The 27,884-nt window shown below is 37.0% G+C and overlaps 1 protein-coding gene across 3 annotated transcripts in view; it reads right to left on the bottom strand.

The window, feature by feature from the left end:
* Positions 1-1,900: 1,900 nt before the first annotated feature.
* The window catches only part of LOC149925079 (dorsal-ventral patterning protein Sog-like), a 193,349-nt gene continuing 167,365 nt past the window's right edge, over positions 1,901-27,884 (bottom strand). For 2 of the 3 annotated variants that reach the window (XM_090160406.1, XM_090160408.1), the window contains exons 14-22: positions 23,217-23,482; positions 20,863-20,991; positions 18,543-18,740; positions 16,826-16,919; positions 14,053-14,316; positions 12,798-12,902; positions 4,805-4,902; positions 3,639-3,738; positions 1,901-3,548 (exon numbers count right to left, since the gene is read on the bottom strand). In XM_090160406.1, coding sequence (XP_090016532.1) covers positions 3,463-3,548; positions 3,639-3,738; positions 4,805-4,902; positions 12,798-12,902; positions 14,053-14,316; positions 16,826-16,919; positions 18,543-18,740; positions 20,863-20,991; positions 23,217-23,482 — 1,340 coding nt within the window. In that variant the 3' untranslated portion in view covers positions 1,901-3,462. The remainder of the gene's footprint in view (positions 3,549-3,638; positions 3,739-4,804; positions 4,903-12,797; positions 12,903-14,052; positions 14,317-16,825; positions 16,920-18,542; positions 18,741-20,862; positions 20,992-23,216; positions 23,483-27,884) is intronic. The other variant, XM_090160407.1, reaches the window with a different exon arrangement.

The following is a 27,884-nucleotide window of genomic DNA, read 5'->3' as shown; positions in this document are numbered from 1 at the left end:
CAAAATCTTCGATGAAATCGCGAAATCTTTGACGAAATCGCAAAATCCCTGACGAAATCGCGAAATCTTCGACGAAATCGCGAAATCTCCGACGAAATCGCGAAATCTCCGACGAAATCGCGAAATCTTCGACGAAATCGCGAAATCTCCGACGAAATCGCGAAATCTTCGACGAAATCGCGAAATCTTCGACGAAATCGCGAAATCTTCGACGAAATCGCGAAATCTCCGACGAAATCGCGAAATCTGATGAAATCGCAAAATATTTGATGAAATCGCAAAATCTTTGATGAAATCGCGAAATCTTTGACGAAATCGCGAAATCACAGAGATTTCGAAATCCCGTACGCTTTTTTTGGGAATGTCCGACCCCTCGGTTATAACGATTTTCATAACGGGAAAAGTTCTCGAAGTAGAAGGTCTTATAAAATCGGGTCAATTGGTTTTCCCGATATATTTATATTCTCGCAAGGTAGAACTGATTGGTTTTTAACTATGTTAATCTGCATTACTAGGCCTATTGGAAGAAACAATAATTGACCTTCTATTTCGAGAACTGGCGAAATATTTGGTTGTTTTTAAAAATGCACGCGTTCCAAAGCAGAGAAATTCTATTGTAGTCTGAGATTTTAAGTAGTTTAATATAGTCTAACCGGTTTTTCGTCTTATTGAGTCCTACGTTACCCCAAAAATATTTTTCGTTGAAAATGATTTCTGCCCTTAGCACAATTTTATCACTTTCAATCTTAAAATTAACACTTATCGTTGCAAAATGATTCATCAGAACCTAAAACTGGCTTTTGGATATAAGAGAAATTGTTTCTGGAGGTATTTATTTTTCAAATTTGATATTTAGACGCTTTTTGCGTAGCATTTATCAACCCGAGCGTGGCTGCTCTACCAAGTAAGAGAATATTTTAGATGTAGAAATTTTTGAAACGAAGATGGCGCTACTGCCCTAACGTTGTACGTTAATTTTCTTCTCTCCAGGGCAACGTCGTTAGCATGGGCCCCTATGGTATGGTAGACCTTTGCTTATGGGGAGCTTATGATAGGCTTATGTTAATAACTAAGTCTGTATCAACGGCGGCAAGTCAAGGATATTAGACGAAAAGTTTGTTTGACAAATTCTAAGTTAGCATGGTCATTGGCTGAATTTCCCTCATTTCCTTAATTTTAACGGCTTAGAATATTTATGAAATCGAAAATTTGGAGGCCCGTCCAGCCTGAGGCCCGAAGCTGTAGCTTTCTTAGCGTGTTCGGTAATCCGGCAATGATAATCGACCTTGAAAATGTCAAATTAGAAATTTGGGCACCCCGTAAAATATTGTTAAAGGGGAACGGCCAAGCTTTTCCAAATATGGCCTTATTTCCGTATCAAAAGATTAACAAGACGTTCAATATACTAACACGTACCTTTTTTTGTCTTGAAAAAATAGCTTTTGGCCCAAAAAGTTGAAACGAAAAATAACGCCAGGTGTTTGGGTTTGAATTTTCGCCGCCATCTTAGGGGGTGCCGCCAGCGCCCCTAACCCCGTATGAGCGATTTGCGAACTATCCTAACTTTTAAAATCGCGCAATTTAGGCTTAAGTCTCTTATAAATGGAACGCGCCACGCGTGCAAAACCAATTTTTCGCGTCTTCAGCAGCGCGCGCTTTTCGGTTGTTTTTCTGTCTCACCGACTTCTCACCAGGTGTCGCGGCGGACGCGCGCTTTTCGATTTCCCGAAATTTCTTTATTTTATTAAAAATTAACCACTCAATATTTTTTGACGTGGTTTTCGCCATAAATTTTAGATTTTAATGGGCTATAGGGCTATCTAACTGGTTAAAGCTTGACCGCTCCCCTTTAAATAAAAAGTTACGTAAGAATAATAACAAACATTCTCTTTTTCACAATTTTATTCCACTATCGAGTGATTCAGAAAATAATGAAGCATATAGATTTCGCAAGCATGACGATGATAGGACAATGTTGTTGCTGTTTTGTTTGGCACATTAATAAAACCGAAAGAAATACAAGATTGCGGTCCTCTCTTTAAAACAGAGACAAAAAGTAGGTGTGTTTTTTCGTTCGAACTCGCAGCTCCTTGTATAAGTAGCGCCAGGAAAAAACAAAAAAGTTTTCTTACGTCACAAAATACACCTTTTTCACGATATTTTTCCTTTTTTTAATGGACTATAAGCTCATATCGCCAAGGTGGACCACAAAATGCACTACATGTAATGGCTACATTGTAAATAGCTACATTTGTTTTACACATTCTGTTAAAAACTATGATTTGCTGAATCACTAAAACAAATTCATTGTTCGTTTATAGTTCGTAGACTATTTTTTTTTAGCTGGAGGCCAGAAATCAGCATCATTTTCCTTTAAATCTGTCACCATTGGTAGGTCCTTCGTCGTAATAATGTTTGTTTAATTATTCTTTTTTTAAAATAAATAATTTATTAAAACGCAAATAAATTATTTCATACAGTCGTGTCATCGCCATCTTAATTTTTTAGGAGTAATTTTTAAAACTAATTTATATTAATTCAAACTAATAGAAAACTAAATTTGAAACTAAAATAAAAAAGGGGTTCCAATTAATAAAATTAAAGGACGAAAGATATGGTTTAAAGTTTTTTTTTGTAACCATCATATAATTATTTAAATCCTTGAAAACTCACGTTTTTTTCTGTATCACAGATCCTTCTTTTGGTACACATTTTTTGTTTAATCTTTATAATTATGGCACACTTTATCGACCAGGATCGGGGGTCTGTTAATACATGAGAGCGCCAACGCACGAGTTTATAATTTCTCAGTTAGATGGCGATACCATCGTGTTAGAACGCAATCCATTCGCGTCTTCCGAAAAAAACGGCCAAACTTTTTTGATGCTGACAATTTGTATAGTGTTGTACTAAAATTCACGTCACATTTAAACGCTGAAAAAATAGCACAATTTTAAATTATATACAACCATTCTCGAGGGACAGATTTCTAAATCTTTACGTTAATCGATGAGGTACTCTAAAATTTCTTTTAAACCGAAAATAAGCACTTCATTTAAAAAAAAAACTTGTTTCAATTGAACTTTTCAATAAAATACAACTAATCAATTAAGCGCGGTTCAAACCACAAAACACTATGTGCGGGTGAAGGGGAACTTGACATTAAAGAACTATTTACAGACGATTAAAGTATTAATAGAGATTTAGGGCGACAGATGTCGCTAGGAGAGAAAGAAACTGTACATAATAAAAAAAGCGACGACGCAAAAATCCAGAGTCGACGTCTTAACCCGTGTCTATCCGCGGATTTTGTTATAGATTAGGCTCAAGTCTTTGTCTCGCGCTGGTCACAACTAAAATTAGATGAAAACGTGGATTTATTTTTGTTAATAACGATAACGCCTCGTTAGTATTTTATGTGTGACTTCTCCGAGGGTCTTGAAAATCTTTTTAAATTCCATTTCAGTCTTTTTTTATTTGATTCCGCCTATCTCTGATTTTTCTTCTCCTCGGAGGTTTCGGATTTCCGGGATTCCGCGTTTCCGCTACTTCAAAGAAAAGTAAAAGTTAAAAAATGGAAACAAACCAAGGTAGATTAAAAAAAATCTACCAGAAACAATTTAAGCGCCTCAACTTACATCGTTTTTGACACTTCGGGCAACATTCGCTGATGGGGCCATCTGACGTCGGACAACCCACCTTCGGGCATTTTACTCTCCGACAACGGTAACGTTTGTCCTTAAAGAAATAACCAAAATTTTAAAGCAAGTTTCGCTAGGCGTCGACATCAAAACAAGATGCTTAAGCTACATTTTGTCCCTCACGTTGATTGGCTCGTTTTTAAATTTGATAATAACTTCAATACGAGTAATTTTTTACAATATATTTGATATGGGATATATAATTTAGGTTAAAGTCCATCAACAATGTAAGTTCTAATTATAATACTCTACAATGGTTCTCTGACGACGTTATCGTTCGCTATTTTGAATTTTAGCTTCCTCTGCCATTTATAGATGGCACCACGCTCTCCAGTAAAGTCGTTTCTTCGAAGAATCGGTTATATTCATAGCCATTTCTAATAACAATTGCCTTAGCATAATACAGGTGGCAATGATAAAGCCGACAGTAGCTTTAAGGTAAATTAGAACACTGACTTGTACACTGACTTGTTTAATTTTTCATATTTATGAAAATTCATTTTGCGCGTTAAAGGTTGTAAAAGAAAATAAATAGCCCAATTTTAAAATCTGTAAAATTTCATTGGCTGTCATAGGATTTCCGCGCCTATTTGGTTTCACATTTTCACTATAGGTGGCGTCATGTTAAAAGGATTTATAACTAAATTAAGCTTAGTATAAAAACCGGTAAATAACCCTAATTTTAAAATCGACTAAACATTATTTATGTTTTAAGCTTAAACCGCCTAGCACTTACAAGTTAGTGGCTCCATCTAATCAGTGGCTGCTCTTAAAAATTTAACTCGTTACAATTTACGAAATAAAATTCAGTGCCAAGCCTTGGTAAGACCTTTTCTCAAAAGGCCTTATGTGGCTTTTTACCGATCTGAATTCCTCTTTTATAAATTTCTGCCGTTAGATGCCGCTACTATTTAGGTGCTTCTCTCAGTAGTCACATGTCTTGGATGCCTATATTTTATTGGCCAATACTCTGGTCGTATCTGGGGGTAAAATAGCGACACCCAGTAGCGAAAACAATATCTCGCGAGAGAAAATCACGGTCGCGAAACATTCTTTTCTAACTGACAGTAACGGGGTAAAAGGAAACGGTATGACAATCTTACTTTGCAGTGACAAGTGACGCATTTCTCCAGTCCATAAGGCTGGAGCGTTGGATACCAGGAGTGGCCATTTTCGTAGACCATCCCTCGGAAAAGGCAGCCTAAAAAAAGAGAGTGATAATTATTTCCCGCGCTCAATTCTTAACGAACTCTTTATCGATTCGCGATAATAGGGAAAAGAGAGTGGAAAGAGACGTTCGAAGAAAAACGTTTCCAATCTTAGCTGTCGGACATACTAATTTAGGATTGGAAATTGCCGCTACAATCATTCGCTCTCTATCTAATAAATTCCGCCTAGAATCGGGCGCCAAAGGGTCAGTTCGAAGATTAACTCGCAGTAGAAGCAATTAAAGTTTAAGGCTAGAAACAGAAATCGACTAGAAGTATATCTTGTATTTCGATATATATATATATATATATATATATATATATATATATATATATATATATATATATATATATAGATTGCGATCAGTCGGAACAAGAGTAACTTAATAAAATAAGTAAGACCTTTCCTACGGCTTTAAAGGGGAACGGTCAAGCTTTAACCAGTTAGACAGCCCTATAGCCCATTAAAAACTAAAATTTATGGCGAAAACCACATCAAAAAATATTGAGTGGTTAATGTTTAATAAAATAAAGAAATTTCGGGAAATCGAAAAGCGTGCGTCCGCCGCGACACCTGGTGAGAAGTCAGTGAGACAGAAAAACAACGTAAGAGCGCGCGCTGCTGAAGACGCAAAAAATTTGTTTTGCACGCGCGGCGCGTTCCAGTTATAAGAGACTTAAGCCTAAATTGCGCGATTTTAAAAGTTAGGATAGTTCGGAAATCGCACATACGGGGTTAGGGGCGCTGGCGGCAGCCCCTTAGATGGCGGCGAAAATTCAAACCCAAACACCTGGCGTTATTTTTCGTTTCAACTTTTTGGGACAAAAGCTATATTTTCAAGACAAAATCTTTAAATACGGAAATAAGGCCACATTTGGAAAAGCTTGGCCGTTCCCCTTTAATGCTAATTTCCTGACTATTAACCTTTTTTCGACACTGACATTCTCACGTCAAGAACGCGTAGAACTAACTACTAAGAACTATAAAAATGGAAAATTCTGGCACCATGAAGCTATACTTTTCAAACTTAAACAATTGATTGGCGCCCTCTAGTAGTCTTTAAATTAAAATTTATTATTATATGTTATTATTATTTTTATAATTCTAAGTAATAATACTTCAGTTACAAATAAAAATTCAATAAATTTTCTTCGTATTTTTGAATGTTCAATCAGAGCGGGCAAAAATTATTCAACTTTTGCATTTTCCAGATGGCGCTACGACTCGAGTTCTTAGGGCGTTTCCATTCCAAGAAGCATAACATCATGGCCGCAGGGGACAATAGTTCTTAGTTTCTTCGAGGGGCTGACCACTATCCGTAATCGGTGTACAAGCCTGTAGCTTTGACTGTACTAAAGTGATTACGTAATCGATTTAAAATTTAACACTACCAAAGGCTGTAATCGGTGTACAGAATTTGAGGAAGTGGTTAGCCCCTCGAGTTTCTTATAGAGTAATGGCACTCCGTAGCTTTGACCATGGTCGCCATTTTGGTCGCGATTTTTTATCTATAGGAAAAAGCATGGGTGACGTGCCGTGACGTCACACTGCCATTGCTCTATACTCGTTCTTGGTAGCATGTTATCGTCCAAGGTAGTAGTATATTTCACTTACAGAATATTTACGGGCTTTGTGCTAAGAACTCTGAAAATCCGTTCGGTGATAAATTTTCCTAATTGACATACTTATTGTTATTATGTTACTTATGGTTAGAAGTATATAATATCGCTCTTAGATAGAAGTATCCACAGCAATCTATTGCTATTCCGATATATTGAAAAATCATACTGTATATATTTCATAGATGGCGCCACTCTCCAGGTATTAAACCCCTTACCGCTAGAGAGCACTCACCTATGAATAAAGTTAGTAGTTCATCTATCGTACCCGATGCTTGTAGCTCATTCAATTCGCCTAATCATAGTTAGTCCTGAACATCACAGTAAAAGAATAGAACACCTATAATTGCTAATCACGTGGAAGGTGTACCTTCGCAGACTCTCGCGGCATTTTTCAAAAGAAGTTTCATTAGAAAAAAATAGTGCGGAGCGAAATACATCATTATCGTAATTTTCTAAGACTATTTCATCCGAAAAATTTGTTTTCATATGTAAATATCCTTATAGAGCGTAATTTGAACAGGTTTAAATCTTTACTCGGAGAAAATCAGGCGTTAAAATTTAACGCGTTATGTGTATTGTGCTGTATACATCCGCGGTTTGCAATGTTTCCACTCGGGCGACTTAATTTTCCCCCTTTTTGGTAACAAAAAATTGTTTTTCCCCGTTTTTAAAAGCCGTTTTGTCTGCAATTTCACTCACGAATCCCGCGGGAAACTAAATTTAAACGCGTTAATTACCCCTTTAATTAATTCAAACATACAATTAAATTCTATTAATTAATTGATAAATAATACAATTAAATTATATTTATTAATTGTTAAATAATACAATTAAATTCTATTTATTAATTGATAAATAATACAATTAAATTCTATTTATTAATTGATAAATAATACAATTAAATTCTATTTATTAATTGATAAATAATACAATTAAATTCTATTTATTAATTGATAAATAATACAATTAAACTCTATTTATTAATTGATAAATAATACAATTAAATTCTATTTATTAATTGATAAATAATACAATTAAATTCTATTTATTAATTGATAAATAATACAATTAAATTCTATTTATTAATTGATAAATAATACAATTAAATTCTATTAATTAATTGATCCGGACATTTTATTGTGAAACAATCGAGGATTTTTTTTTACGAAAAGGGGCCTTTCGAAAAAGAATTGTTTTTAACTCTGTTGGTAAAAGTTGATATTTGATGGAAAATATCTTCGGAAGACCAAGCTAAAATTCTGGCAAAAGAGTCTTTCAATCTAACGGCGGATGTAATAGTAAAGCCAGCTAAGGTTGATGGGCAAAGCTTTTAGGAAGAATAGTCCACTGATAACGCGAGAGGGGACCTAGGGAAGCTCTTGACTGCAATAAAAGAAAGACGTTTTCCGGGGGTGCTATTTCTATTTGTCTTCTGAAAAGTGTAGGCCTAGAAGATCCTGTAAAAAGCGACACAAAAGAAATAAAGAGGGCTAAATGTCAAATAACCCGCGAGTAAAGACGCTTTCGGGTAGTTCTCGGGAGGACGTGATTTCTGTCTTCTGACGACGACCGCTCAGAAAAAGCTCTTCTTACTAAAACCCTTTACAAAAAAACTAAGCCTGTAAAGGATTAGGACCGGGTTCTAGAAATAACGTCAAACTCTCGATAAGAATCTGGATAATTAATTTTCTCTTTACAACCGATCCAAATGTATCATATATACGAACGGTAAATTTCAGAAATAGTCTTAGGAAACTAATTCTAGATGGCGCCCGTGTAGTAATAATTGGCTGAAATAAGCGGATTTTAATCACTCATTTTTAAGCTACTTTATAATATTTATTCCACAAAATGTTATTTAAAGAGAAAGATTTTTACTCCGACTATGCTCTAGATGGCGCTACACAACACTAAGGTGCTTTCTCGCTCCTATTTAATAGACCATGGACCAATAATCTAAGGGGACTCACTGTTAATACTGGGAATAAGAAAATCACGAATAATTTTAGTTAAATGTGGACAAACTTGGCATCGCTAAAGTCGTTTTCCGACGTAGTTTCGTAGAGAAGCTGGAGCGTTCACGTTCAATTTTGACAAAATTGCGCCGTTGTTTTCGGTTAAATGATTAGGCTTAGTAAGTTTTAGACCTATTATTTTTTAAATTGGTTCTTTAAAAAGTTTAAGTAATGGTAATTAACTATTGTGTTAAGTAAAAATAACCAGTAATCCCCGACGTATGGCTGATGTTTTTTATTTATCAAATTCACTTCATTTCTAAACTTTAAAAATTTAATGAACTAAGCCTAACCTAACTTTATCGCACGTACTGTCGCCTAAGCCCCGACTAAGCCTCTCGTAGTGATAGTTGAACAGAATTCTTAAGGCGCTTCAAAGCGGCTGATGTACCTCAGTATGGCTTCCGATTTAGGCCACGCCTACCGTGTCAAAATATCGGGAACAGTGAGTCCCTTTAGATTTGTGGTCCATTAATAGACGCACGTGTTATTTGGAACGTGCCACTGAGCATAAAGTCACGCGCTTTATTAAATAGAAGAGCGAAAGCACCCTTGTGTTGTGCCTAGGTTAAAAACGTGTTTTAAACTTCTAGTCTATTTTCGCTATTTCCAATTTTTTAGTTAGAGTTAGGTTAACATAACTATCAGAATATAATACTTATGTCCAAATCGTCGTTAAATGAAGTTTCACAATGAAGGTCGTTGAGATTATAAAAAAGTAAGTTTGATAACTTAACCTATGATGCTTATGAAATTATATTATAATATAATCAGGGTTGCCACAAAATTTTCAGATTCAAATTCCCTGACTATTCCCTGTTTTCCCTGACCATTTTAACAGATTTTTCCTGACTTATTAAGGCCAAAATTTTTGTTTTATATTTTACTTTTATCAGAAGTTAATAAATTTAGATGAACTTATATTTCAGTAAAAAGGTTATTGCAATGTTGAAAAAATTAGCCAAACATTCAAGGAAATAAATGATAATCGTGGAATTTGTCATAGATCTAGAGTAAAATTATATTCAAAAAGTGCCCAGATAAAATTGAATTCCCTGACTTTTCACTTAAATTTTTACCAATTCTTAAAATTCCCTGACATTTCCCTGACTTTTTAGGCCCATTTTTAAATTCCCTGACTTTTCCCTGATTTCCCTGTTTTCCCTGACGTGTGACAGCCCTGTTATCTCATTTGGAAATTATTTGTAATTTGTGTTTTGCATAGTTTTGGTAACCATCCTTAAATAGGCCTTGCCTCAGTGCTAGCTTTTCTTTAAGAACTAAGCTTGATAGTCTTAACGTTACAATTTCAGTTATACAAAGGAAAACTCTGTTCACAAATTCTTTAAAATAAATTAAATTATCGGGTTCCATCAATTAATTATTTTATCATCGCGTGGCAGCTTTAAAAAATAAGTTTCTTTCATAAATTGAAGTGCCAAGAGAAGCAAGAACGCCAAGCAAAGATTATTCGCTCTACGTGGAATATTTAAGACATCAAAATAGCTGAAATCGTCCATTACCAACCTACGCGTTTCGCTAAATGTTGCGTCTCCAAAACGCCTCCAAAGTTATTAGAAGATGAATATAAAGGGGGAGGGGGTATCGCCTTTTTACTCCGGCGCTTCATTGTTGCCGCCAGAATGATACTCTGAAAAATCGCAGACCACCTACCCCAAGAGGGACAAGTATTGGTTGTTGTTTTTTCAATTTTTTTTATGTCTCGAATGTTACGCGACTTTTTAAAGAGCGCGCCATCTCACGGCAAGTAAAAGCAGTTTTAAAGGTAGAAAGTTGACCCTCGTTATTTTTATTTCGTAAAATAAAGGATTTTCACGCTCTATTTTCGGTTTGCTGTAATAAAAGTCGCATTATTTTTAAGACACCTTTTTTCGAGGTTTGATGCAAGTCCTTCTTGGGGTAGGTGGTCTGTGGATAAATGCACAAATTTCAAAATATTCGTTTAGCGCACCTTGAATATCCGCAAATTGGCTTCCAGCGTATAGAGGGAGAGTATATAAAAGGTTTTTCGCTTGGTCTTTGTCGCTGTCTGTTCTAGGGTAAAGCTGTCTATTCATTCACGCTGGAGATTAAACTCGAAAGCGTAATTTTAATATTAAATTAAAATGAATAATAATATCAATGTTAAATTTAAACGAAGAATTACATCAATATTAAATTAAACTGAAGAAATTTATCAATAATAAATTAAAATGAATTATATCAATATTAAATGGAAATTGGGAATTAAATTAATTAATATTAAGAATTAAAAGTGAATTAAAAGTGAGATTAAAATTAAAAGTTAAATTAAAAGTGAAATTGAAATTAAGACTGAAATTAATATTAAGAATTAAATTTAAATTAAAAATTAAATTACATTTATAATAATATTATTATTACTGTGCTTTTCTCGCCAAATGTTCGGTTCCACAATGTAGATGGCAATGTAAGCGCCGGACTATATTTCGACTTCACGCAGCTTGTTTTTTAACACGCGTGGCTAGATCGTATTGCCGAAAAAAAAAGCGAGGTAACCGTGTGGGCCCAACCCATCACATTAAGCTTGTGGTGCATAGTACAAAAATCATTAAGGACAACTTTTAACGCAGTAGTAGCCACAATTAAACGTTTTATTTTTTTAATAACTTTCACCTTTTTATGAAAAAAAAATTGTTGGAAACGTAAAAAGTTAATAGGTAGGAAAGGTAATACGGCTGCCCCATGGCAAAACCTTATAACCAACAAATTTTTGAAAAATTAGATTTTTACGCATCAGTATTACTTAGGCATTCACAAGAGTACTGTAAAAGTTTGAGGTAAAAGTCACAAATATTTAACAATTTATGACTTAAAAAATGGTTTTGGATTTTATAATTTTCGCATTAAAAACCTCGTTAAAATCTTATAACTTAGCTTTTGAAAAAGTCGAATATCTCCAAATTACGTTCGTGTCGGTTAAAAGGTTTTGCCATGGGACAGCCGATTAGCTCTTTATATAAAATACGAGAGGTCACGTGATAACGTTAGATTCATCGTGCAGTTAAAGTTAGAGAGCGCGCGCATATTTTTGTTGTTGTTGAGCTCGCGTGAAAACGCACGAGACCCTCGACACGGAAATATTAGGAAGCGCGAGCTCCAAAAAATAACACTTGTTATACATGCATGCGTATATAATATTTTATAGAAAGAGCTATTGAAATCTGCACATTTTTATAAAATAAAATTAAAATAAATGTGGGAACACAAAATGTTACTTTAACTTCAGAAGAATAGCAAAACGCGAGATAAAGACGTAAGAGCTACGCAGAAACAAGGTGGTCATAGGATTAATATTTTTAAACACCATAGCAGGCACTGTATAATATAATTATATTAGAAGTTCATAAACTGCTGGATTTTCGTCTGGTAAGAAATTTATCTATTTCAAAAAGTCTGATTATCACATGAAAATCCAGGAGTTTTAGGTCCTTGGGTTGGCCGCTAGGTGACTCTATGCAAAATGAAAAGGCTAATTTAAAATAGCTTTCTATACAAAGGTAACGTGTAGAAATTTGGGGATTGATAAACTTATGCGAAATATATATATATATGTATAGTGATGATATACATCGGGGTGGTTAGTACTTTCACCTCGCAAGAGCCGGTTTCGATCCCAGCTTGTGGCACTGGGTGGAAACTCGGAACAACTCCTTCCGCGTTGAGTTAAGGAGTTTTCCCCGAGCTCTTCGGTTTCCCCTTCCATAAAATCTTGTAGAGGTTAACGGTAATAGTGAGTGTAGGGAGCTGTTGGCTCGCGTGGCTTGCGGGGCTAGCCACCACCCTCCTACGCATTGTAACCCGGCCACCTGAATTAATGGCCTTAAACGTCGCTTGATAACTTAGGCCTAACGTGGTGCTTTGGGTATTAGCCTAGCTGATTATTATTATTATTAACTATAAACAACAACGTATAACTTTTCCCTTGATGCCCTGTGCACGAGGTTATATAGCTTAAAGGGAGTATCACGAAATACCAAATTAATGGTAGATCAAAGAATTTAACATTTAGCCCACCAGGTTTATCAGCAGCGCTAGTCACGTTCAAATCGAAGCTCGTGTTGGCAGACGATTTTTCGTTTTAGTTCCAACTCCTTTTATTGTTTAATCCGTTACTTTATAGAAAACACCATTTATTTATGAAATGGTGCTATCACGAGTAAATAACTACTACAAAATAATTATTAAGTACATAGCGAAACTATACAAACCTCCGTTGGCTAGTAATGTCTCCTTGAGGTTGGTCAAGGAACCAGCATCTCCCATCACGTCCAGGACACTCGATGGTGGCGAAAGGAAGCCTGATTTGACTGACACTGGGTTTGGACGGAATCAAAACCTCATTAACAAACCATATCAGTTTAATCTTGGACCAATAAACTACAGAAACGCATTATCGACCATTTTTGACTTTTTGAGTTTGAATGCTCTTCGTACTAATTTTAGGGCGCTGATTCTTAATTTGAAGTCCGTTTTCTTCTATCTGGTCTAGTTTCCGAGATGTGAAAATGCAAAAAGGCATTAAAATCGTAAAGTTCGAAAATACTCAGCAAAACGCATTAAAGGCCTAGTACTTCTTCTGGCTGTTTTCCTTGAAGTTTACTTCCCGCCGCGCAAATATCCTGGTGGTAGGCCAACGTGTTCTGCGGTTGGCCTACCACCAGAATTGAGGCGCTTCCTCAATTTATAATTGAGAAATGGAAGGAAAATTCATTTTGCTGCCAGATTTAGTATGTCGTCAGGGGCTAGGCGGCAGTCCGTCAGAGAATGTGACAATCAAACGTTTTTGGTTCATAGGGGTGGACGCATTTACTAAAATTACTCCGGAAAATATTTTGTGAAAAGCAAATGATTAAAGTTTTGTACCCTCTTGGTGCCCCTTGTAGGCTTGGTGCCCTAGGCCCAGGCCTATTCGGCCTATTGGTTAATCCGGCCCTGTGTAGAGAGATGTTGGCTAGCTTTGCGCTGAAGGGCTTGCCATCACCCTCCTACGCATTGTAAATCGGCCACCTGATTTAAAAACATTAAAGTCCAGGGTTTTGCCGGGACATGAGGGAAAAACCGGAAAAATGTGGAAAAAACCCTTTTCAGGGTAAATTAATCATTGATTAAGTTACTAATTTGGTCATTGAAAATAGGAGAGATGAAAAGCCAGAAGAAGAGTGAATAGAATAGAAGAATATAACTTCTTTTATTATTTATGTTTTATGGAATTTACTCCGGAAAATATTTTGTGAAAAGCAAATGATTAAAGTTTTGTAATTTTATTTTTTTCGATCCCTCTTGGTGCCACTTGTAGGCCTATTGGTTAATCCGGGCCTGTTTAGCGGGTGATATAATTTGAAGAAAAGGGTTTTGGTTCACCATTTGGTTCCAATAGTTTGTTGGTCCACGATTTAATAAATTGCTAGCAGAAGTATATAATATCCCGCTTCAATAAGTGTAAGAATTGATGGCGCCACTTACCGTTGCACTTCTTGCAGCAGGCTTTGTCCGGCCGGTACGAGTCTTTCTCGGCGCAAGTTAAAGATGGGCATGTTAATCTCTTGCACTGCACCGTTAAAGACGCGGCGTCACAAGTGCAAATGGCGCAGGAGCTGAAGCCCGTCGGCGGTATATAGGGGTGCCACCTAGTGCCCGCTAAGTGAAACTTCTTGTCTCCTTCGAAATAGCAGCCCAAATATTTGCCACCCATGGTTGTGGCGTTGCCTCGATTCACCGGATATTCACCTACAAAAACTTATTTCATTAACTGGTTAAGTTACTTACGATATTACTACAGAAACGCGGAACCTAAAACGAACTTAAATTTAAAATTACTAAAAACTAAAGATAGGGGGAGTTGTTAACCTAAAACGAGCAACTTACTTCATTAATTAGCTAAGTGGTTAAACTTAGTTCCTTAATTAGCTAAGTGAAGTTACTTACGATATGACTACAGATACGGGAAGCCTAAAACGATCTTAAATTTAAAAGTACTAAAAACTAAAGATAGAGGGAGTTGCTAACGTAATAGCGCCATTGAGAGAAAGCTTTACATAAGTTCGCGAAATCGCATCGAGAAGCTTTTATCTTTCCTTCTAACATTCATTAAAGAGTTGGAAAATTTCGCCTTAATATACTAGGAATCGAATCCTAAAACCGTATTTTGCCTAAGCCACGATGTGGTACAGTCAATATCCGCCAACCACGTACGGCATCGACCCAACAATACGCCTTTGCAGCGACTATACGTTCAGTATCGACTGAGAGAGAGAGAGAGAGAGAGAGAGAGAGTGAGAGAGAGAGAGAGAGAGAGAGTGAGAGAGAGAGAGAGAGAGAGAGAGAGTGAGAGTGAGAGTGAGAGTGAGAGTGAGAGTGAGAGTGAGAGTGAGAGTGAGAGTGAGAGTGAGAGTGAGAGTGAGAGTGAGAGTGAGAGTGAGAGTGAGAGTGAGAGTGAGAGTGAGAGTGAGAGTGAGAGTGAGAGTGAGAGTGAGAGTGAGAGTGAGAGTGAGAGTGAGAGTGAGAGTGAGAGTGAGAGTGAGAGTGAGAGTGAGAGTGAGAGTGAGAGAGAGTGAGAGTGAGAGTGAGAGTGAGAGTGAGAGTGAGAGTGAGAGAGAGAGAGAGAGAGAGAGAGAGAGAGAGAGAGAGAGAGAGAGAGAGAGAGAGTGAGAGTGAGAGTGAGAGAGAGAGAGAGAGAGAGAGAGAGAGAGAGTGAGAGAGAGAGAGAGAGAGAGAGAGAGAGTGAGAGTGAGAGTGAGAGTGAGAGTGAGAGTGAGAGTGAGAGAGAGAGAGAGAGAGAGAGAGAGAGAGAGAGAGAGAGAGAGAGAGAGAGAGAGAGAGAGAGAGAGAGAGAGAGAGAGAGAGAGAGAGTTTCCCAGTGGAATGAAAAAAGCCCAACATTTAAAGGTCACGTATCGCGTAACGCTGGAGAGAGCAGGGGATACAATTGGGGGGGGGGGTGAAATTTTAATTGCGAGCCTCCAAAATTGCCACTTAAAAGCGCCCCCCTAACCTTTAAGTCTTCACCCCCGCCTCAAACTGTCTTCTTGAATTCCCCGCAGATTTTAATTTTAAATACATCGAAGATAAAAGGCCCAGAGCTAAGTAAATTCCTATACATATCAAGACAGTACGTACGCCTCGACGTACACTGTCAGTTTGTCGTAAAAGTTGACAATGCCATACGTCCCCCTGGACCCGTGCCAGAACGTTCCTCGAGAAAAGAAAAATATCATTTCAGACCAAGACAAAATGGAATACACTTTTGCTTTATAGACAAAGCGTTGGGAGGATTCGAAAAAAGTTGAGTCTGCTCGCTGGTAGACGAGGCTCAGACGAAACCATTGTGGCTTAGACTTTTAAACTACTTTTTTTACCACACCCTCCCACTCCTTCACCATTGACTCCACAACCGACTGACTTTATCTACAGTCTAAAATCAGAAGTTTATTATATAAGTCGAAAGAGATAAGTAACCATTCGGCTATTAACGTGAAAAAAGTAACTTCACGGGATGCCCACAGACCACCTTCCCCAAGAGGGACCGGTATCGTTGTGTAGTAATTTCAATTTTTTTATATGATGCAGCTATTTTAAGAGCACGCCATCTCACGGCAAATAAATAAAATGTATTGTAGAAGTTGGCTCGCTCACGACTTCATTTAAATTTCGTAAAATTAATAATTTTAATTAAAAATAGCCGCATCATTTTGAGACACCTTTTATCGAGGTTGATGCGAGTCCTTGGGGTAGATGGTCTATGCTTCGCTTGAAGATGTCAAATGTAAAAATTAAACGGCATAGGGATTTTACTACATGACATTGGGATTTACTACACGGCATTGGGATTTACTCATTATAAAACTTTTTGAAAATTCAGGCGAATATCATAAGCAGTAAATGCAGACATATACTTATCTCGTAAGATTTGTATTATATACTTCTGATAAAACGTATTCGGGAAATTTATCTCAATCGGTTTTATTATTATTTTCTTCCGTCGCGTCGATTGTAACTTCTTAGCGCCATCTGTTTTCAATCGATATAAATCGAATATATATAATATCTAATATCGTCGATTTTGTTTTCAAAACGGCTGCCTTTCGTTTAATATGAAATGTACACGATGAGGCGCGGATATTTGTTTTTTATTAAAGTCGGCTTCTCCCTGAACACCGGAGTGTGTGGGCTGGAACACTTCTACAGGGGAAATTGGCGTATTTTTGACCTACGTAATAATTACGAAAACCATATTTACCTGGGCAAATTTTGCAACATTCCCCCTCGTGGTTCTCTGGATTAGTGCAAGGAGGCGTTGGACAGATCATGTTATCGCAAACGACCCGTCCACGCTGGTTACAAAAGATAAGAAGTGTCAGATAAAATAGACATTTGATAAGGGAAATAATCCTTCCACATTTGAAAATGCTATTAAAGGTTGATTCTTAAATACCCTAAATCGTACCAGATGGCGCCAAAATGTTTTATACGTTGAAATTTGAAATTATAAAAAAATCACTAATTAAATTCTTATTCTAAAATCTTATTGGTCGTTTTTACTACAACATTGTGTGGTTTTTAAGTAATAAATCAGTTAAAAATTAGTCAAGAGTGTACATTAGCACCATCTAGTACAAATAAAAGAAATAAAATCGAACCTTTAAACGCTACGTTTTCAATATTTGTTTCCCTGTAACCAATTTGCAGTTTAAGTCTAACATTTCGTCATAGAAAAATAACACAGCTATCTTCCTCCCGCACACGCCAACCCAAATAAAGTGGCTAAAATAAAAATGGTAGTTTGTCTACGTCCGAACCACCAGTAAGTTTCCTAAAACGTTCGCCAAGATAAACTATAATAACTTTTATTAATTAACTACGTGAGGGGGATATAGCTAGAACGTTTTCTACGTATATCTACTCCGTTGGAAACACTCCAAAAGCCAAAAGTGATAGTTCTCCGAATACCAACTAAAATATGTTTCTACTTTTTCTTTTCTCCCATAGATACAAAATATATATATATATTTTCCGAACGCTTTGGGAATTTTTCTGGAGAGGTTACCGGGTCTTTGATCCCGACACTTTTTTCGCGACCCGTCGTCCTAACCAATTTTCTTTTCGAACGCGTCAAAATTGATACCATTTGCAGGCTGTCTACTTCGCTGAGTTATATTTGGGCTTATAGCAGACACTATTTTTTTCCTGGAATTGGATTGTTTGGTGGTTTTTAGACAAGTTATTTCCATTTAAAGCAATGTCTTGAAATTATAATACTGGCGTTTGACACTAGATGGGGTAAGTGGTCCCTCAGCTTCACGCTGTATTGACTTGTTAGGATGAATTACATTATTTTCATCTAGAAACGCTTCTAAAACTTCAACTTTTAAAATAATTAACATATCATTATTCGTAAATAAAGTAAACTAAAAAAATTGACTAGATTTTAAAAATTTGGCAGAGGGGTTCGCACTTTCACCTCGCAGATTGTGGCACTAGGTGAATATTTATAATTTTCTTGCACAATATTTAGTATAAACAAGAATGTATTTATTTCTACTCAGGGAGAATGAATATGTCGAGACAATCGACGGACACGTTGAGGCCCTAACCCCGTCACGCAAAGGGGGGGGGAGTAGGAAAAAAGGAGGCGGTCTTATTTTTTGCGTCCTCGCAGCAGCGTTAATCGCGTCGAAAAACGTAATTTTTAAGAACCAATGAGATTGCGGTATTTGATTTTAGTAAAGCGGGGGAGCATACCGGGGCCTCCAACGGGTGGAATTGGAGAAACGCTAAAAATAATCTCGACATATTCATTCTCCCTGAGTATAAATAAATACATTCTTGGTATAAATGTATACTAACAATATAGAGATTTGACCCCACGAACAAATTATCCTAAGTGGGGATGCATATTATGTTTCAAACCAAATATTAGAAATAAGAAATAAATAAAAAAAGGTGGTTGAACTCACCAAACAAGAGCACATGACGCAATTACTCCGACTAGAGACCCACTGGGCGCCATCGACGAAGTGGTGTCCATTATCGTAGCAACTGTGAGGATTGTTATCATTGTTGCCGATATTGTTGGGGCCGTCGCCCGGGTCCAGGGAGTTACTGTCCGAAGTGCTCCCCATAGGACGCGATAAACAAATCACGGGAATCGGAACCTAGCGTCAAAAAAAAATAGATTAATCCTCGTAAAAAAACGGCCGATATAAAAAGTGTTCCGACTTCTTTAAGCCTAGTTTTGGCTTAATACATCCTTAATGCCCCAGAGTAATATATCACGGCCGAAAATAGGCTTAGCTGGCTCGGATTTGTATTAGGCGTACCCGGGAATAACATTCCCATCTAGTCGGCAAACGTCAAAGAGAAAGAATTGCCCAGGGCGTTATAGATGAGCCTTTTATACGATTATTAGAGATACGCGCGCGCCTTCTTCCATAATACGATTTTACCGATACATAATTTCGTCCGAAAGTTATAGTCCAAGAGCCCATGACAAAATAAGCATGTGATAAGGTACACGATGGGACACGGTATTTTTTAATTAGGTTAGTGATTTGTAACCAAGAACTGTTTGTCTTGCGGGTCAAATTGGGGGCTTTCCGGAAATACGAGTCACGTGACGTCACTTCCGGTGACCTAGAAAATTGATATGACCTGATATTGGTATCTTTCGATTGATCTCAACGTGCTCTTACGAAATATCGCTAAATTAACCTTCAAATCTGAACCAAGAGGCGTATAAGACTAAAAAAGTAATTTCGAGCCCCTCCCAAATTTACATGTATAAGTCAAAATTACTTTTTTAGTCTTATAGGCCGTTTGGTTCCGACTTGAAGGTAAATTTAGCGATATTTGGTAAGAGCACGTTGAGATCAATCGAAAGATACCAATATCAGGTCATATCAATTTTCTAGGTCACCGGAAGTGACGTCACGTGGCTCGTATTTCCGGAAAGCCCCCAATTTGACCCGCAAGACAAACAGTTCTTGGTTACAAATCACTAACCTAATTAAAAAATACCTTGACCCATCGTGTACCTATCACATGCTTATTTTGTCATGGGCTCTTGGACTATTATCCTTGTGTTTCTATATTGACTTCGGTGGCGTGAGAAGCTTAATTGTATGGCGTAAACCGCTTTAAAAATTATTAAGCGTTTGATTCATTAACTAAATTTGAAGTTCAATTTTCTCCACGTTACTAGCGACCTCCACCCGTAACCATGGCAACTTGGGTCGCCGCTCGAATTAGCTCGTGCTGGCAGCGCGCGAAAGCTTGATTTAAAGTCTTCCGCCGAGTGACTCTGGGCGTATGCTATTCCTATTAGTAGCTTTCTCGAGGGTGTGTGTTAGTTGCCATGGTAACACGATTAGGTCGGCCATGACATTAAGACGCCCATGGTGGTCACGTGATTATTAAGCAAGATCGTGTGGCGTTTTGCCTCGTGATCTGCCACGTCAAATTAATGCCAAACTTGGTCAAAAAGGCGGGAAATTATAAATAAAAATGGCAGCTAATATTCTAATCAGTTTACTTGGTGCTGAAGAAAATAAACAGTATGACATTTTTGTCGACGAAAATAAATTTCAGAGAAAACCGAATGTTAAGTTAATTTATAATTAAATATTTATTGTTAAATTATAAATAAAATGTTTTCTTTCTTAATATTTTGCCGTCAAATCGTGCAAAAATAATATTTATTGTCAAAGGCTTAGTTTACTACGTTCGTGGGATTATCGTAAGCCGCCATCTTTAGAAGAATCTTTTTACATTTGACGCATTTTAGCGAGTTCCCCGTGGGGATAAACATTCTCACGAAGAACTCTTCTCAAGAGAAGAATTCCTTCTTCGAATTTAGACGTGCCCCATGGCGGCGGTTTCAAGGCAGGGCTTATTTATGACGTATGCCTTCGAAGCTACGAGCAACCACCGAATAGTGATTCAGATTAACATCGAAAAGGGCGAGGGGCTAACCACTCTCTGAAAATCTGTACACCGATTACTAATGAGTACAGCCTTTGGTAGTGCTAAATCTGTACTCATTTACATAATCATTTTAGTGCAGTCAAAGGTACAGGCTTGTACACCGATTACGGGGAGTGGTTAGCCCCTCGGAAAAGGGGAATAATTCTCTCCGAGCCATTAGATGGATTAGGTAGTTAAAACGTTAATGTTTTTAAATTAAATGGGGCTTTGTTCAACGTTTAAATAAACTGATAATTGCAAATGTTTAGCGTTTAATCCCAATCTTAGATTAGAACAATATTGTGATGAACTTACATTGACTATTTTGGTCTTCAGTTCGACCATTTTTTCTCTAGAAGCTCGTAGCGAAACTGCAAGATAGACAAACCCGTGCTGTATCCTGTCCAACGTTACAGGTTCCACGTCCTCTTGTACATCCTCCGCCTATAATTTAAATATAAGAAATTGTTTTATTAATAGGTGGGATGTCTTTATGAAATAAATAAATATAAGTAACCTTATCAATGAGTTAAGTTAATAAGGACCACCTACGGAATGTACGAAAAATTTCTAAAACACAAGAAAAGGACTTATATACCGTTTCACGTGTTAGTTTTGCCATTCTTCGCATTGCAGTCTATAGTAGTGCTCGGAATTGTTTATTCATTATCCACAAATTTTCCGATTTATTTAAAAAACGTTGGTAAAAAGAATATCATTTTAACTTATTTAATTATGTTTTTTACGCAACCAAGCATTTATTTGAATAAAAGTGGTATTTATTTAAATAATTGTTTTATTTAAATAATAGGCTTAATCACTTTCGATTATTTAAACATTTAACAATTTTTATTCAAATATTGGTTATTTAAATAAATATTATTTAAATATGCCGAGCACTAGTCTATAGGTGGTTCTTATTAACTGAACTTATTGTTATTTAGTTTTAAGGTTAGCGAACTTGCACAGAGATACTAGGTTAGTCAAGAAAAAACAACGAAGATTTAAAAGTGCACAAGAAGTTATTTTAATTTTTAAAAGATTAAAAATATCAAAACCATATTTTTAATATTAAAAAAGTTTCTTGTGCACTTACAACTTTTCGTTGTATTTTCTTGCCTAGGCTAGTAACTTTTCGTATTTTTTATTTTCCACCACTAATCCCCCTATTTGGCTTTCCGTTGCTACGCAACGAGTTTTGAAATTTTTAACGATTAGGCTTAGCTTCTGTTTGGTGTGTTCGTCGCGAGCATTGAATCATGGACAGTAAATTAAGAGGACAGGTTTTCGATAGCCTTCCACAGTGCATTTTATTTCTCCCCGCGTATCAATCAGCTCGAGAGACTCCGAGGGAGTCTTGCAAGGTCGTTTGTACCACGTGATCTTAAAATTTCAAAATGGCAATCTTATGCGGTTGATATTGTTACTTAATTTTTTGCGCTTTATATTTTATTAATTTTTAATTTTGTTTTTTTAATTCAATAAAAACTATCAACTGATATTTAGTATATCATATTTAATCTATAAAAACGTGAAAAAATACCTTTTGCGTAAAAATGTACTTTGTGTTTATCTTTTTTCTTTTTTCGAACAGTATCGTCCAATCTTAGCGATACTTGTTTTTTTTTTCAAATAACCTTGGCCGACTCCCTTAGTGTGATTGGTTTACGGGGGCTAAAAATAAGGCTTTTTACCGATCCTGTAAAATCTACTATCCATGATTGAATTGGGAATAATACAGCTAGAATTACAATTACGATTTCGGTTGCCATGGTTACGTGGGACCTGTTCCGATAAGACTGTACGAAATTCATCTTTATAATTAGGCGGTAGCGCCATCTATATTTTGTAAAGTGATATGGCTAAAAATAAATAATTATTAGCTAACTCACCGTAACTTGAGTTAAAATGGATCGTGTTGACAGAATAAAATTATTTTTAAAGAACTTCAAAGGTTTTTTTGTTACGAGAAATCATACATTTCAATTTCGCATCAGATTCGCGAAAAAATTCAATTGCAATATAGTTTCCACCACTTGAGACAGATGTCACCACGGTAGAACGATAAAGTTGATAAAGCCTCCTTATGGAACGAAATTGGTACCGCGCCACCCAGATTTATTGTACCTCTATTTATTCCCAACTCAATGGTCGCGAGCCAGATTTCCCGCACGGTACTGATGAGTCCCAAATAGGACGAAACCGGTCAACCGTTTGAAATTCTGGCAAATTTATTTCATTTTGGGTCTTAGCTTTTTCCCGCCCTTTTCATTGTGGACTTTTCTATGTTTTCGCGTGTTTTGCCATAATAATAATAAGTATGTCAATTGGATACAATTGACGGCTTTCAAAAATCATTTTGCGCGTGTTAATTTTAAGTTTGAAAGTGATAAAATGGCGTATAAGCCTTGGCTACGGTGCTAAGAGCTAGCGGCGGAGATTTATCCCGCGTGGTTCTAAGTTTAAAAACTTTCGCGCGAAATTCATTTGGGGAAATGCCTAGTTGAGAACATAACCACTAGGAGGTGCAGGTTTTGAATACCTACCTCTTAATAACGGGTATGTGATCGTCAAAAATTTGGCCAGACCTTTCTTTGCTTATGGGGACCTTATGATAGGCTTAAAAGCTTGTTTCCCTGTAGGCAATTTTGGAATAAATTTCATCTTACGTCATCGGAGGTGAGTCGCTGCAGCACCCTCTGTTGGGGGGAATCGATATGAGACGGAGGCTCTTCTCGAAGTTCCAGCAGATGGCGCTCTCGACTCTTATCGTCCAAATCCGAGCGCCTCGCTTGGCTCGTCATGAGTTCGGTAATGGGCAAACCCGCGACGTACACGGCGTAATGAAGGCCGCAATCCTTGTCCACCGATAGCCACGCTTGACCAACGGCCGATGGAGTTCTGATGTTCTCGGACACGAGGGTCATGGCTGCACCTGCAATTGAAATTATTTAGATATACATTTAACAAGCGATAAAACACAAAAAACGACCCTTTTATTCGGTGCGGAACACTAATACTTCTAGCATTGTCCGCAACATTATATGGCGCTAGTTAGTGAATTCTTGTTTAAATTTTTAGGAGGAAATAGTTAAGGCTAAATTCCTTTTAAAGAGGGTATTTATTTATTATACGAAGTCACAATATAACGTATATTAAACGTTTAGGGGTAGTATCCAATGGTACGAGTTTTGCATAAGAAAGTATTACTATAAATAATTTTCTAAAAACCACTTTTGCATAAAGAATAAAACATTTATTTTAAAATACTGAAACTACTAGTTTCAGATGAGGTTACCTGATGGCAACGAAACTAGTAGTGTCAATATTTTAAATATGTATTTTATTTACTATGCAAAAGTAGTTTTTAGAAAATTATGTATAGTATTTTAATGGAAAGGCTTGATTCAACCATATCAATAAGACATTATTAATAGAAAGCATAAGTTACATAAGTGTGACACTTCCTATTCTTAACATGAAAATGTTTTACTGAGAGCTATTCACAAGACAGACTGTATTAAGGGGTTTGTCGCAGTTTTGCGTCCGCTTGTTAAGGCGTCACACTCGCTAGGGGGAGATTTTCTTCTTGTGATGACGTCACTCCATTACTAGCTCTCCGTAAATATTCCCCAAAGTGACAAACTTATGTAGGAACTAATACAAACTTTTAACCCTAACAGTTAATCAACAGTAGAGCTCGGCGGAATAGATAAGGCGAAACTATAAAGTAAATTTGGTCTTAACCAACTTGTTAAAATGGGAAAACAAAATCACGTGACTACCATATCACAGCCAATTTCGATTCGCAACTCGTGTTTATAGTTGGCCGTGTGACGGTAAAGGAAAAATTATCCTTCCAGATACTGCAGACAGCTATTTAACTTCCACTTTTCCATTACAAAATGTTTTAAATAATAATAATAATAATTAGATAATTTAGATAAATCGATCAAAATTTAAACCGCCATTAGCAAAATAAAATGAATAATAGAACTTCGTATTACTTAGGATAGATGGCGCAACAGCTCTCCAGAAAGTCACGTGACTACCATCTTTTCAGCCCCCCCCCCCCCCGGACTTTAGAGTTTCGTCTATTAACCGTCAAATTTTCGATTATTCATAAAAGATTCGGTTAACTGTTTATTTATGGATTATTCGCGGTTATAAAACGATTTAATATGCAAAAAATAGGTATTTATTGGGATAATTTTCGGTTATGGATAAAAGCAAATAAAACGGATACTCTAATCAACAACGCTTCTAGCGACAAGAATGTTAAATGCTGCTTAACGTTCTACTTCATAGTCCCTTAAACGGTTCAAATTATTCCATTAAAAATTCTAGAGTTGTTAATTTTCCGGAAAAATTAAATGCGGAAAAATTTCCAAGCGGGAAATTTTCCGGCTTACAACGCTAAAACATTCCCTTAGAAGCATCTTTTGAAGATGGGTAAATAATTTAGAACTCGAAAATACTGAAAACATCAAGGATATTTACCCATTTTTCGGGGTGGGAATGGTGTAGCAGCTTAGATATAACGCCGCTAGGTGGACATATTAGTAATTTATAACAAACAACGTCATTTATCAAACACGCGGAAAACGGAGTGGCAAAACGAAAACCCTTTTAAATGGGTTTGAGGCAAAGAGATAATTAATGCACTTACAAACCCAACCATAATCTTTTAATGGCGAGAAGTTGGAGGAAAGCCGGGGGGGGGGGAGGCCAAGATATATCCCTCCAACGGCGCCTGAAGGCAGGGTGCTATTTTCGTATTCCTCCGCCGTACCGAGAGCCAGATAAGAAGAGCGGTTCCTTTTCCCAAATGACCATAAACAGTATAACAGTGGGCGGTGGGGTTCAGCCTATTTGCGCGGGGCCAAAGCGTCAAACATTGTTACTCGTTACGAGCGCCGGTAGCAGACGCCGCGAATTCACTTTCGCGCCCTTCAGCCGCTTTCCTTTTGATTAATGTCCAGTTTGCGTGGATAGAATAAAATGCCCTTCGTCCACCCACGCACTAGCCATTACGTACGAAAGCCCGCCACTTCTTCTGATCAAAAGCAAATAGGAGATGAAAGTCTAGGACTTGTATCGGCTGCCGCTATTTGGAGGGAGGAATTATTGGTCACGATTTCGTTTCCTTCCCCCCTCTACCTGTTTACGGGGACTTTATCAATGCGTGTACTCTGACGCGGTAAAATATAGTTCCGTTCTTTTTAAGGTTTTAATAAGGTTAAATTAAACTTGGGAGTGTTTAAAAACATTGTATTCTATCCATTTTTTTACGCGGTTATTTCTATTGCAAAATTATTATGGATTTTAATTGAAACTTGCCCAAGAGCAATAATTGTTTGTTTGACATTATAATCAGCTAGGCCAATAACAATAATAATAATAATAAGTTAGGCTAAAATCCAAGACACCACCTTAGTCCCAAGTTATCGAGCGTAGGAAGGTGGTGGCAAGCCCTTCGTTACTATTGCCAAGAACAGTGAGAACCTTCCCCTTAAACCAAACCATAAGAGCCTAGTATCCCATTGGTTCTCTAAAAATGACGTCTTTCGATGCAATTGAAGACGTTTTTCGCCCCCCCCCCACCTCTCGTGAAAGGGGAAAATATATTTTATCTTTAACCTCTGAAGTATTATTGTTTTTATTATCAAATTAACCTCACATTTTTACCCATATAAAAAGCATATTTATTTTTAGAAAAGGGACCGATTTTGGAGCGATTTCATTGGCACTAGGAGTGACTTGTTTTCTATCTCGTCTTATAAACCGCAGTGGACAGGTGACGCACAGTGGAAGTTAGTACACGAGGCCAGTCCAATACTTTCTCCTCCTATTTGCTTTTGCTATCGACAAAGGAAGCCAAGACAGACAGACAGACAGACAGACAGACAGACAGACAGAAAGCAACGAATGCCGATAGGAAAGGGGGCAAATATTAACACTGCATTCTTGACAGGAGTACCTAGAGATTTGGAAATCCTCCTCGGACTTTATTTCGCTCTAGTCCCGCAATGAAAGCTAAACAATTTTGGTCTTCATACGGCGAGGAATGGCCGGAAGGGGCGCTGCACGTCCACACATCAGAATGACCACTCCTTCTCCTCCCAAAGATAAACGAGCGCCTGTCTTGTTTATTTTATTTCCTCCTCCCCCCCACCCGAAACAAAATATATCGATTGGGCTTTATCCTGTTGCGAGAGCTATATCATAAGCCGATAAGTACCCTTTTGGAAAGTGACCTAATTATCGTTCCATTTCGAATGGAGAGACGTCATTATCGAAAAGATTCTGGAAGGATGTCTCTTTGCCGTTAAGCCTTCCGGTACTTGCGGCAAATTGGAGCGAAGCTGGTACGCGGTCTATACTATCTAGATACTGGCACTTAGGCGTAACTAAGGGTGCTGTCATAGTGACACTACCTGAACCGTACTTAACAGGTCATAAAAGGTCACGTTTCTTGTAGTTTCTCAATAATAACTTACAGATTATACCCAGTGGCGTAACTAGGTTATGGCAGACATGGCACATGCCATGGGCGCCACTTTGAGAAGGCCGCAAAATGGCCAAAAATAAAAAAAAGTAATATGAAAAAATTCAGAAATATTTCTTAAAAAGTGTATATCTTCAGTAAACGTTTTAGCCTCTTTAAGAAATATCACATGTTGGTCTGACATCAATACAAGAGATAATAAAATAATCTATTCTTTTGCTTATACTATTCATTAATCACCTTTCTCCTAAGTAGAAGCCCCCAGTGCGTACGGTAACACGACATTTTTAACTCCCCTGGTCCCAAACCCCCTTAAATGCGCCCTTGCAGACTGGGCGCGATTTCTGTGCTTGCTATAGGCGACATTTACCCTAGTTACGCCGCTGATTATACCCGGGATAATAATAGCAAAATTTGTGTATATTTTCAAGAACTGATCCAAGCTACTGAGAATAAAAGAAACGTGATCCACTATTATAGGCAACGCCTACTTACAATTTAGTGGCGAAATTAGATATTAAAATATTAGTTTTACAAATTTTAAACTGAATTACTTATTAATAGTAATTGAATGTTAAATATTTAGATTTTAAATATTATTTGTGTTTTATTTTAAAATCAGTTATACTAAAATGTTACGCTGCTACTACGATTGTCCATTTTAAATATTACAATAAAAATTAAAAATACATTTTTAAAAATTTAAAATATTTTTGTAAAATAGGATTTGTGACCAACAGATGGCGATTATATACATATCCCTGACGTAAGCCCCACCAATTCAATATAAGAACGAGTACATCACCCAAACAAAGTGATATATCAGTGT

Source organism: Leiobunum rupestre, chromosome 10, assembly GCF_980474605.1.
Source record: "Leiobunum rupestre chromosome 10, qqLeiRupe1.1.hap1, whole genome shotgun sequence".
Lineage (NCBI taxonomy): Eukaryota > Metazoa > Arthropoda > Arachnida > Opiliones > Sclerosomatidae > Leiobunum > Leiobunum rupestre.
Note: the sequence above shows the minus strand (reverse complement) of the source record. Positions and strands in the feature narration are given on the sequence as shown.